The sequence below is a fragment of the Heptranchias perlo genome, unplaced genomic scaffold (genome assembly GCF_035084215.1).
Source record: "Heptranchias perlo isolate sHepPer1 unplaced genomic scaffold, sHepPer1.hap1 HAP1_SCAFFOLD_140, whole genome shotgun sequence".
In the NCBI taxonomy this organism is placed as follows: domain Eukaryota; kingdom Metazoa; phylum Chordata; class Chondrichthyes; order Hexanchiformes; family Hexanchidae; genus Heptranchias; species Heptranchias perlo.
This window is the reverse complement of record NW_027138646.1, coordinates 916,866-929,481: the sequence shown is the minus strand read 5'-3', so window position 1 is coordinate 929,481 and position 12,616 is coordinate 916,866. Positions and strand designations below refer to the sequence as shown.

Below are 12,616 nucleotides of genomic sequence, written 5' to 3'. Positions count from 1 at the left end.
TTTAGACTGTGCCCCCTACTCCTAAAATCCCCAACCAGCGGAAATAGTTTCTCTCTATCCACCCTATCTGTTCCCCTTAATATCTTATAAACTTCGATCAGATCACCCCTTAACCTTCGAAACTCTAGAGAATACAACCCCAATTTGTGTAATCTCTCCTCGTAACTTAACCCTTGGTGTTATGGTTTGGATCAGTTAATCCCTGTGTCATTACCACCATCAGGCAACAGCGACTGATCCCCAGTCACATGGAAATAAGCAGCATTCACTGAGTGACAAAAACTGTGTTAAATAGCATGGCAATCCACTCCCAACAATCCTATTTAAATGTCTGTCTCCCTCGAGGGGCCCAGCAAACGAGCGGTGGAACATTTAACTCTCGCTCGGGGGCCTAAATTTCAACCTCCGCCGTCACCTGAACTCGGCCCTGTCAGTGAAATGGAATGCCCCTTCTTAGGAGTAAAGGAGAGAGAGGGGGAGGGAGGAAGGGGAGGAGAGAGAGGGGGAGGGAGGAAGGGGAGGAGAGAGAGGGGGAGGGAGGAAGGGGAGGAGAGAGAGGGGGAGGGAGGAAGGGGAGGAGAGAGAGGGGGAGGAAGGAAGGGGAGGAGAGAGAGGGGGAGGGAGGGAGGAAGGGGAGGAGAGAGAGAGGGGGAGGAAGGAAGGGGAGGAGAGAGAGAGGGGGAGGAGAGAGAGAGGGGGAGGAGAGAGAGAGGGGGAGGAGAGAGAGAGGGGGAGGAAGGGGAGGAGAGAGAGAGGGGGAGGAAGGGGAGGAGAGAGAGAGGGGGAGGAAGGGGAGGAGAGAGAGAGGGGGAGGAAGGGGAGGAGAGAGAGAGGGGGAGGAAGGGGAGGAGAGAGAGAGGGGGAGGAAGGGGAGGAGAGAGAGAGGGGGAGGAGAGAGAGAGGGGGAGGAGAGAGAGAGGGGGAGGAGAGAGAGAGGGGGAGGAGAGAGAGAGAGGGGGAGGAGAGAGAGAGAGGGGGGGAGGAGAGAGAGGGGGGGAGGAGAGGGGGGGGGGGAGGAGAGGGGGAGGGGGGGAGGAGAGAGAGAGGGGGAGGGGGGGGAGGAGAGGGGGAGGGGGGGAGGAGGAGAGAGAGAGGGGGAAGAGAGAGGGGGAGGGGGGGAGGAGAGAGGGGGAGGGGGGGAGGAGAGAGAGAGAGGGGGGAGGAGAGAGAGGGGGGAGGAGAGAGAGGGGGGGAGGGGGGAGGAGAGAGAGGGGGAGGGGAGAGAGAGGGGGAGGGGAGAGAGAGGGGGAGAGGGGGAGGAGAGAGAGAGGGGGAGGAGAGAGAGAGGGGGAGAGGGGGAGGAGAGAGGGGGGGAGGGGGGAGGAGAGAGAGGGGGGGAGGAGAGAGAGGGGGGGAGGAGAGAGAGAGAGAGAGAGGGGGAGGAGAGAGAGGGGGAGGAGAGAGAGGGGGAGGAGAGAGAGGGGGAGGAGAGAGAGGGGGAGGGGGGAGGAGAGAGAGGGGGAGGGGGGAGGAGAGAGAGGGGGGAGGGGGAGGAGAGAGAGAGGGGGAGGAGAGAGAGGGGGAGGGAGGAGAGAGGAGGGGGAGGGAGGAGAGAGAGAGGGGGAGGAGAGAGAGAGGGGGAGAGGGGGAGGAGAGAGAGAGGGGGAGAGGGGGAGGAGAGAGAGAGGGGAGAGGGGGAGGAGAGAGAGAGGGGGAGGGGGGGAGGAGAGAGAGAGGGGAGGGGGGGAGGAGAGAGAGAGGGGAGGGGGGAGGAGAGAGAGAGGGGAGGGGGGGAGGAGAGAGAGGGGGGGGAGGAGGGAGGGGGGGGGGAGGAGAGAGAGAGGGGGAGGGGGGAGGAGAGAGAGAGGGGGAGGGGGGAGGAGAGAGGAGAGGGGGAGGGGGGGAGGAGAGAGAGAGGGGGAGGGGGGGAGGAGAGAGAGAGGGGGAGGGGGAGGAGAGAGAGAGGGGGAGGGGGGAGGAGAGAGAGGGGGAGGGGGGGAGGAGAGAGAGCGAGAGAGGAAGGAGAGAGAGAGAGTGTGAGGGGGGAGGGGAGCGAGTGAGGGGGGAGGGAGTGAGGTGAGGTGAGGGGGGAGCGAGTGAGGTGAGGGGGAGGGGAGCGAGTGTGGGGGGGAGGGGAGCGAGTGTGGGGGAAGGGGGAGGGAGTGAGGGGAAGGGGGGAGTGAGGGGAAGGGGGGAGTGAGTGAGGGGGAAGGGGAGTGAGGGGAAGGGAGAGTGAGTGATTGAGGGGGAGGGGGTGTGAGGGGAAGGGGGAAGAGAGAGGGAGTGAGGGGAAGGGCGGAGGGAGAGGGAGTGAGGGGGAGAGGGAGAGGAAGGGGAGAGGGAGAGGAAGGGGAGAGGGAGAGGAAGGGGAGAGGGAGTGAGGGGAAGGGGAGAGGGAGTGAGGGGAAGGGGAGAGTGAGGGAAGGGCGAGGGAGTAGGGGGGGGAGGGAGAGGGAGGGAGGGAGAGGGAGTGAGGGGAAGGGGGGAGGGAGAGGGAGTGAGGGGAAGGGGAGAGTGAGGGGAAGGGGAGAGTGAGGGGAAGGGGGGAGTGAGGGGAAGGGGGGAGGGAGAGGGAGGGAGTGAGGGGAGGGAGAGGGAGAGGGAGGTGAGAGGAGGAGAGGATGGAGGTGAGAGGGGAGGAGCATTCTGGTGCCACACAACGTGACCCGGTAACACTCAGTTTACTGTTTGCTGATTGGTGAAGAGGTGGTGATCTGGGCTATCTGATCATCCAATGACAGTGCTCTCTGTCTGGAAGTACAGGGGGTGGGCGAGGGGCAACAGGTGGAACCAAAAAGGGCAAAGGTGGAGGAGAAATAATGTTAAATCAGTAATTCACTAAATAAACCCATCGTCCCCTCCAACTACGCAAACTGGGCCAAATTGTCCCCTCTCCAGCGATGGCCCGCTCTTTGTCTCTCCACAGTGATGTGCTTAACACACAAAACTGGTGTGCAGGGCCGCAATTTGTTTAACAGGTTTGGACCGTACACCCCTTGCATTAGTGAGCAGGGAGTCCTGCAGCCACTTGCCGAGGATTAATAAAAACACTCAAATAATGATGTTTGTTGGAGATTTGTTTGGATTTTGAATGGGGTTCAGCCGCTAATCTTGAGTGACAGCTCGAAGGTTAGCAGTTTTCAAGGTGGCACAAAGTGCCCATTCTGTGCTCAGTAACAATGCCACAGTGTCTCAAGTGCATCCTGTCACAGGCAATCAATCTGCTTCTTCTCAGGCCTGGAACCTCTCCACTTGCTGCACATCCTGCAAGCACTCTGGACAAAGAAGGAGATTCATGAGGTAAGCCCCCTATTGATCGAACCTTACAATAGGCCTTGGGATTTATGCAGTGCGTGTCTGCAGCTCCAACACGGGGAAGTATTATTTATGCAAGTTCGTGTTGAGTTGCATTAAGTGGGTTTGCATTGGTAACTGTGTAACTGAGGCAGAGGGTGGAGCTGGGGGAGGCTTCAGAAAATGGGGACGTCACAAAACTATGAAACACGCCAATTTGTTTGGCCCACTTGGGTTTAGTCATTCAGCTCATTATTGGCCCTCCAGGTTGGATGATGATTCTGGTTTGTAATTGGATCAGGCTGGAGTCATCACTTGTCTAGTTTTGAGCAAGACAGTCTAGTTCAGGAGGGAGAGGCCTCAAGGTGATCTTCGAGGAATGGAAAACAGGACAGGAAATGTTTGTTATTTGATTTGTGCATTTGAAACAAGACTGTGTACATGTACAAGGCGACACGCTCGCACTGACGCGCGTACAAGGCGACACGCTCGCACTGACGCGCGTACAAGGCGACACGCTCGCACTGACGCGCGTACAAGGCGACACGCTCGCACTGACGCGCGTACAAGGCGACACGCTCGCACTGACGCGCGTACAAGGCGACACGCTCGCACTGACGCGCGTACAAGGCGACACGCTCGCACTGACGCGCGTACAAGGCGACACGCTCGCACTGACGCGCGTACAAGGCGACACGCTCGCACTGACGCGCGTACAAGGCGACACGCTCGCACTGACGCGCGTACAAGGCGACACGCTCGCACTGACGCGCGTACAAGGCGACACGCTCGCACTGACGCGCGTACAAGGCGACACGCTCGCACTGACGCGCGTACAAGGCGACACGCTCGCACTGACGCGCGTACAAGGCGACACGCTCGCACTGACGCGCGTACAAGGCGACACGCTCGCACTGACGCGCGTACAAGGCGACACGCTCGCACTGACGCGCGTACAAGGCGACACGCTCGCACTGACGCGCGTACAAGGCGACACGCTCGCACTGACGCGCGTACAAGGCGACACGCTCGCACTGACGCGCGTACAAGGCGACACGCTCGCACTGACGCGCGTACAAGGCGACACGCTCGCACTGACGCGCGTACAAGGCGACACGCTCGCACTGACGCGCGTACAAGGCGACACGCTCGCACTGACGCGCGTACAAGGCGACACGCTCGCACTGACGCGCGTACAAGGCGACACGCTCGCACTGACGCGCGTACAAGGCGACACGCTCGCACTGACGCGCGTACAAGGCGACACGCTCGCACTGACGCGCGTACAAGGCGACACCCTCGCACTGACGCGCGTACAATAAATGTGTCTTGCGTTGCATGAATCTCACTAATGCGTGAATGGGCCAGGCTCATGTGTACAGAGTTCTTCGCCTGTCCGGATTTTGACTGGGTGAAGTGTGACACCATAACTTCAATTTATTGATAGTGTTAAATTGCGATTGCTCACTGTCGCTGGGGTTTGTGTTATTGGGGTTTTCTCTCTGTGGGGTTTGTGTTAAGAACATAAGAAATAGGAGCAGGAGTAGGCCACATGGCCCCTCGAGCCTGCTCCGCCATTCAATCAGATCATGGCTGATCTTCGACCTCAACTCCACTTTCCCACCCGTCCCCATACCTCTTGATTCCCTTAATATCCAAATATCCATCGATATCAGTCTTGAATATACTCAACGACTGAGCATTCAGGGTAGAGAATTCCAAAGATCCCAGCATCACCCAAACTCACAACCTCTACCACCTAGAAGGACAAGGGCAGCAGGCACATGGGAAGAACACCACCTGCACGTTCCCCTCCAAGTCACACACCATCCCGACTTGGAAATATGTCGCCGTTCCTTCATCGTCACTGGGTCAAAATCCTGGAACTCCCTACCTAACAGCATTGTGGGAGAACCGTCACCACACGGACTGCAGCGGTTCAAGAAGGCGGCTCACCACCACCTTCTCAAGGGCAATTAGGGATGGGCAATAAATGCCGGCCTCGCCAGCGATGCCCACATCCCATGAACGAGTAAAAGAAAGATTGCCTGAGTGAACAAATTTTTCCTCATCTTTGTCCTAAATGGCCGACCCCTTATCTTGAGACTATGTCCCCTAGTTCTAGACGCTCCAGCCAGGGGAAACAGCGTCTCAGCATCTACCCTGTCAAGCCCTCTAAGAATTTTATACGTTTCAATGAGATCGCCTCTCATTCTTCTAAACTCCAGAGAAGATAGTCCCATTCTACTCAATCTCTCCTCATAGGACAACCCTCTCATCCCAGGAATCAATCTAGTGAACCTTAGTTGCACTGCCTCTCAGGCAAGTATATCCTTCCTTAGGTAAGGAGACCAAAACTGTACACAGAACTCCAGGTGTGGTCTCACCAGAGCCCTATATAATTGCAGCAAGACTTCCTTACTCTTAGCCTTTATCGCAAGGGAGTTGAAGTAATACATACTATTTGCCTTCCTAATTGCTTGCTGTACCTGCATGGTGACTTCCTGTGATTCATGTACAAGGACACCTAAATCCCTCTGATCACCAACATTTCTTAGTCTCTCACCTTTAAAAAAATATTCTGCTTTTCTATTCTTCCTACCAAAGTGGATAATTTCACATTTCCCCACATTTAACTCCATCTGCCACCTTCTTGCCCACTCACTTAACCTGTCCATATCCCTTTGCAGACTCTTCAGTCCTCCTTACAGATTACTTTCCCACCTAGTTTTGTATCATCAGCAAACTTGGATTCATTACACTCAGTCCCTTCATCTCACTCATTGATATATATTGTAAATACCTGAGGCCCAAGCACTGATCCTTGCGGCACCCCACTAGTTACAACCTGCAAACTTGAAAGTGACCCGTTTATTCCTATTGTCTGTTTTCTGTCCATTAACCAATCCTCAATCCATGCTAATATATCACCCCCAATCCTATGAGCCCTAATCTTGTGTAACAACCTTTTGTGGCACCTTATCAAATGCCTTTTGAAAATCCAAATATACTACATCCACTGGTTCCCCTTTATCTACCCTGCTAGTTACACCCTCAAAAAACTCTAAGAGATTTGTCAAACATGATTTCCCTTTCATAAAACCATGTTGACTCTGCTGAATCAAATTATGATTTTCTAAGTGCCCTGTTACCACGTCCTTATTAATAGATCCTAACATTTTCCCCATTACTGTTGTCAGGCTAACTTTTTTTTTATTCGTTCATGGGATGTGGGCGTCGCTGGCGAGGCCGGCATTTATTGCCCATCCCTAATTGCCCTTGAGAAGGTGGTGGTGAGCCGCCTTCTTGAACCGCTGCAGTCCGTGTGGTGACGGTTCTCCCACAGTGCTGTTAGGTAGGGAGTTCCAGGATTTTGACCCAGCGATGATGAAGGAATGGCGATATATTTACAAGTCGGGATGGTGTGCAGGTGGTGTTCCCATGTGCCTGCTGCCCTTGTCCTTTTAGGTGGTAGAGGTCGTGGGTTTGGGAGGTGCTGTCGAAGAAGCCTTGGCGAGTTGCTGCAGTGCATCCCGTGGATGGTACACACTGCAGCCACTGTGCACCAGTGGTGAAGGGAGTGAATGTTTAGGGTGGTGGATGGGGTGCCAATCAAGCGGGCTGCTTTGTCCTGGATGGTGTCGCGCTTCTTGAGTGTTGTTAGAGCTGCACTCATCCAGGCAAGTGGAGAGTATTCCATCACACTCCTGACTTGTGCCTTGTAGATGGTGGAAAGGCTTTGGGGAGTCAGGAGGTGAGTCACTCGCCGCAGAATACCAAGACCTGCTCTTGTAGCCACAGTATTTATGTAGTTGGTCCAGTTAAGTTTCTGGTCAATGGTGACCCCCAGGATGTTGCTAGTGGGGGATTCGGCGATGGTAATGCTGTTGAATGTCAAGGGGAAGTGGTTAGACTCTGTCTTGTTGGAGATGGTCATTGCCTGGCACTTGTCTGGTGCGAATGTTACTTGCCACTCATGAGCCCAAGCCTGGATGTTGTCCAGGTCTTGCTGCATGTGGGCTCGGTCTGCTTCATTATCTGAGGGGTTGTGAATGGAACTGAACACTGTGCAATCATCAGCGAACATCCCCATTTTTGACCTTATGATGGAGTGAAGGTCATTGATGAAGCAGCTGAAGATTGTTGGGCCTAGGACACTGCCCTGAGGAACTCCTGCAGCAATGTCCTGGAGCTGAGATGATTGGCCTCCAACAACCACTACCATCTTCCTTTGTGCTTCGTATGACTCCAGCCACTGGAGAGTTTTCCCCATGTTTCCCATTGACTTCAATTTTATTAGGGCTCCTTGGTGCCACACTCGGTCAAATGCTGCCTTGATGTCAAGGACAGTCACTCTCACCTCACCTCTGGAATTCAGCTCTTTTGTCCATGTTTGGATCAAGGCTGTAATGAGGTCTGGAGCTGAGCGGTCCTGGCGGAACCCAAAGTGAGCATCAGGTAGCAGGTTATTGGTGAGTAAGTGCCGCTTGATAGCCCTGTCGACTTTGCTGATAATTGATAGTCGGCCGATGGGACGGTAATTGGCCGGATTGGATTTGTCCTGCTTTTTGTGGACAGGACATACCTGGGCAATTTTCCACATTGTCGGGTAGATGCCAGTGTTGTAGCTGTACTGGAACAGTTTGGCTGGAGCTGCGGTTAGTTCTGGAGCACAAGACTTCAGCACTACAGCTGGGATGTTGTCTGGGGCCCATAGACTTTGCTGTATCCAGTGCACTCAGCCGTTTCTTGATATCACGTGGCGTGAATCGAATTGGCTGAAGACTGGCTTCTGTGTTGGTGGGGATATCGGGAGGAGGCCGAGATGGATCATCCACTCGGCACTTCTGGCTGAAGATGGTTGCAAACGCTTCAGCCTTGTCTTTTGCACTCACGTGCTGGACTCCGCCATCATTGATGATGGGGATGTTTACAGAGCCTCCTCCTCCCATTCGTTGTTTAATTGTCCACCACCATTCACTACTGGATGTGGCAGGACTGCAGAGCTTTGATCTGATCCGTTGGTTGTGGAATCGCTTAGCTCTGTCTATAGCATGTTGCTTCCGCTGTTCCGCATGCATGTAGTCCTGAGTTGTAGCTTCACCAGCTGTCGTTCCCTGTCTTCTCTCTCCCTTCTTGAATAGCGGGGTTACATTTGCTACCTTCCAATCCATGGGGATCGTTCTAGAATCTAGAGAATTCTGGACGATCAAAACCAATGCATCCACTATCTCTGCAGCCTCCTCTTTTAAAACCCTAGGATGTAGGCCATCAGGTCCAGGGGATTTATCAGCGTTTAGTCCCTTTAATGTCTCCAGTACTTTTTCTTTACTAATCTTAATTACTTTAGGTTCCTCACTCTCATTAGACCCTTGGTTCCCCACTATTTCTGGTATTTTTTTGGTGTCTTCTACTGTGAAGACAGATACAAAATATTTGGTTAACATCTTTGCCATTTCCTGATTCCCCATTATAATTTCTCCTGTCTCAGCCTCTAATGGGCCCATGTTTACTTTTGCTAATCTCTTCCTTTTTACATACTTGTAGAAGCTCTTACAATCTGTTTTTATATTTCTTACTAGTTTACTCTCAAATTCAATTTTCACCCTCATTATGAATTTTTTGGTCATCCTTTGCTGGTTTCCAAAACTCTCCCAATCCTCAGACTTACTACTTTTCTTGGCAACATTATTAGCAAATCTTCTTTTAATCTAATATTATCCTTAATTCCTCTAATTAGCCAAGGATGGATCACTTTTCCCATGGAGTTTTTATTCCTCAAGGGATTCATTGAGAATTATGAATTATTTCTTCAAATGTTCGCCATTGTTTATCTACCGTCATATCTTTTAATCTGATTTCCCAATCTACCTTAGCCAACTCGCCCACCTCATACCAATGTAATTGGCTTTGTTTAAGTTTAAGACTCTAGTTTCAGACTTAAGTACATCACTCTTGAACTCAATGTGAAATTCTATCATATTATGATCACTCTTCCCCAGAGGATCCCTTACTATGAGATTACTAATTAACCCTGTCTCATTCCACAAGACAAGATTTAAAATAGCCTGTTCCCTGGTTGGTTCCACAACGTATTGTTCTATGAAACTATTTTGAATACATCCCAAGAACTCATCCTCTAAATTATTTTTGCCAATTTGATTAATATGAAGATTAAAGTCCTCCACCATTATTGCATTACCTTTGTTACAAGCCCCTCTTATTACTTGATTAATACTCTGTCTAACGGTAGAGCTACTATTCGGGGCCTATAAATTACTCCCACCAGTGTTTTCTGCCCCTTGTTATTTCTTCTTTCCACCCAGACTGATTCTCCTTCCTGATCTTCTGAGCCAAGATCCTTTCTCACCACTCTCCTTATCTCATCCTTTATTATCAGGGCAAACCCCCTCTCCCTTTTCCATTTTGTCTGTCTTTTTGGTAAGTCAAGTAACCTGGAATATTCAGTTCCCAACCTTGGTTATGTTGCAACCACGTCTCAGTAATGGCTACTAGATAAAACCCATTTATCTCTATTTGTGCCATTAATTCATCTACCTTGTTACGAATGCTTTGTTCATTCAGAGATAGCGCCTTTAATTTTAACGTGTTACTATTTTTCCCTTATGTGACCTTAGTCACTAATTCCCTATTACATTTGTTAAACTCTCTGTCCCTTCCTGACACACTCTGCTTGTTTTTACCCAAATCTGCTCTACAGCCTTGACTTTTCCCTTTAGACTTATAAATTTACCTTTACCTGAACCCTTTCCCGCCTTATTAGTTTAGAATCGTATCTGCAGCCCTAGTTTTTCGATTTACCAGGATACTGGACCCAGCTCGGTTTAAGTGGAGTCTGTCCCAATGGAACAGCTCCCTCTTTCCCCAGTACTGGTGCCAGTGCCCCATGAATCAAAACCCCTGTCTCCCACACCACTCTTTGAGCCACACATTTAACTCTCTGATCTGTTTGACCCTATTACAATTTGCGTGTGGCTCAGGTAGTAATCCAGAGATTATTACCTTTGAAGTTCTGCTTATTAATTTGGACCCTAGCTCCTCAAACTGTCTCAGCGGAACCTCATTCCTAGTTCGCCCCATGTCATTGTGGACCACAACAACTGGATCCTCCCCCTCGTGCTCCAAGTTCTTTTCCAGCCGTGAGGAGATGTCCTTAACCCTGGCACCGGGCAGGCAACACAGCCTTCGGGACTCTTCGCCGCGGCTGCAGAGAGCAGTGTCTGTCCCCCTGTCTATATCATCCCCGACCACTACCACATTCCTTTTTACTCCCCCCACTGGAATGGCCTCCTGTACCACGGTGCCGTGGTCAGTTTGCCCGTCCTCCCTGCAGTCTTTGTTCTCATCCACACAGACAGCAAGTACCTCGTACCTGTTGGACAAGGTCAAAGACTGAGGCTCTTCCATCACTGCATCCTGGGTCCCCATACCTGCCTGACTCTCAGTCACATCCTCCTGTCCCTAACCACTGACCAAATCTAAACTACTACCTAACCTAAGGGGTGTGACTGTCTCCTGGCTCAAATTGTCCAGGTAACTCTCCCCCTCCCTGATGCATCGTAATGTCTGCACCTCGGACTCCAGCTCAACAACTCTGAGCCGAAGTTCCTCCAGTTGCAGACACTTACTGCAGATGTGTTTCTCGGGATCTCGCTGCTCTCCACAAACTCCCACATGCTGCAGTTACAACACATCACCTGTCCTGACATCTCTCTCTAACCTCGTTTATTTATTTACTTAAAGTTTTTATGTAATTAATTCAGGTTTACTTTTAGTTATTTTTTAAACTGGTTAGTTTATCTAGTTTAAGTTATAAATTTAATAAAGTATTAGTAAGTTAGAGATTCCTAGATTAAACCTCCCTGAACTTACAGAGCAAAAAATGTATCACTGACCAACCAGTCAGCAACCTGCTGTCCTCTGATGTCACTCTTTCGAACTTCTACCTGTTTTTGAGTTGGTCTCAACTTTATATCCCCCACTCTGCCCTCGGTCACTGCTCCCTCTCCTTTATATCCCCACTCTGCCCTCGGTCACTGCTCCCTCTCCTTTATATCCCCACTCTGCCCTCGGTCACTGCTCCCTCTCCTTTATATCCCCACTCTGCCCTCGGTCACTGCTCCCTCTCCTTTATATCCCCACCCTGCTCTCGGTCACTGCTCCCTCTCCTTTATATCCCCACTCTGCCCTCGGTCACTGCTCCCTCTCCTTTATATCCCTGCCCTGCCCTCAGTCACTGCTCCCTTTCCTTTATATCCCTGCTCTGCCCTCGGTCACTGCTCCCTCTCCTTTATATGCCCGCCCTGCTCTCGGTCACTGCTCCCTCTCCTTTATATCCCCGCCCTGCTCTCGGTCACTGCCCCCTCTCCTTTATATCCCTGCCCTGCTCTCGGTCACCGGTTCCTCCCCTTTATATCCCCGTCCTGCTCTCGGTCACTGCTCCCTCTCCTTTATATCCCCGCCCTGCCCTCGGTCACTGCTCCCTCTCCTTTATATCCCCGCCCTGCCCTCGGTCACTGCTCCCTCTCCTTTATATCCCCGCTCTGCCCTCGGTCACTGCTCCCTCTCCTTTATATCCCCGCCCTGCTCTCGGTCACTGGTCCCTCCCCTTTATATCCCCGTCCTGCTCTCGGTCACCGGTCCCTCTCCTTTATATCCCCTCTCTGCCCTCGGTCACTGCTCCCTCTCCTTTATATCCCCCACTCTGCCCTCGGTCACTGGTCCCTCTCCTTTATATCCCCCACTCTGCCCTCGGTCACTGCTCCCTCTCCTTTATATCCCTGCCCTGCCCTCAGTCACTGCTCCCTTTCCTTTATATCCCTGCTCTGCCCTCGGTCACTGCTCCCTCTCCTTTATATCCCCGCCCTGCTCTCGGTCACTGCTCCCTCTCCTTTATATCCCCGCCCTGCTCTCGGTCACTGCCCCCTCTCCTTTATATCCCCGCCCTGCTCTCGGTCACCGGTTCCTCCCCTTTATATCCCCGTCCTGCTCTCGGTCACTGCTCCCTCTCCTTTATATCCCCGCCCTGCCCTCGGTCACTGCTCCCTCTCCTTTATATCCCCGCCCTGCTCTCGGTCACTGGTCCCTCCCCTTTATATCCCCGTCCTGCTCTCGGTCACCGGTCCCTCTCCTTTATATCCCCTCTCTGCTCTCGGTCACTGCTCCCTCTCCTTTATATCCCCTCTCTGCTCTCGGTCACTGCTCCCTCTCCTTTATATCTCCGCCCTGCCCTCGGTCACTGGTCCCTCTCCTTTATATCCCCACTCTGCTCTCGGTCACTGCTCCCTCTCCTTTATATCCCCACTCTGCTCTCGGTCACTGCTCCCTCTCCTTTATATCCCCTCTCTGCTCTCGGTCACTG

At 52.3% G+C, this 12,616-nt stretch overlaps 1 protein-coding gene across 4 annotated transcripts in view; it reads left to right on the top strand.

Annotated features, from left to right (window-relative positions):
• The window catches only part of exd3 (exonuclease 3'-5' domain containing 3), a 459,468-nt gene that overhangs the window by 102,295 nt on the left and 344,557 nt on the right, over positions 1–12,616 (top strand). For 3 of the 4 annotated variants that reach the window (XM_067977292.1, XM_067977295.1, XM_067977294.1), the window contains exon 5: positions 3,176–3,240. The exons of the other annotated variant lie outside the window; for it this stretch is intronic. In XM_067977292.1, coding sequence (XP_067833393.1) covers positions 3,176–3,240 — 65 coding nt within the window. The remainder of the gene's footprint in view (positions 1–3,175; positions 3,241–12,616) is intronic. 4 annotated transcript variants of the gene reach the window in all.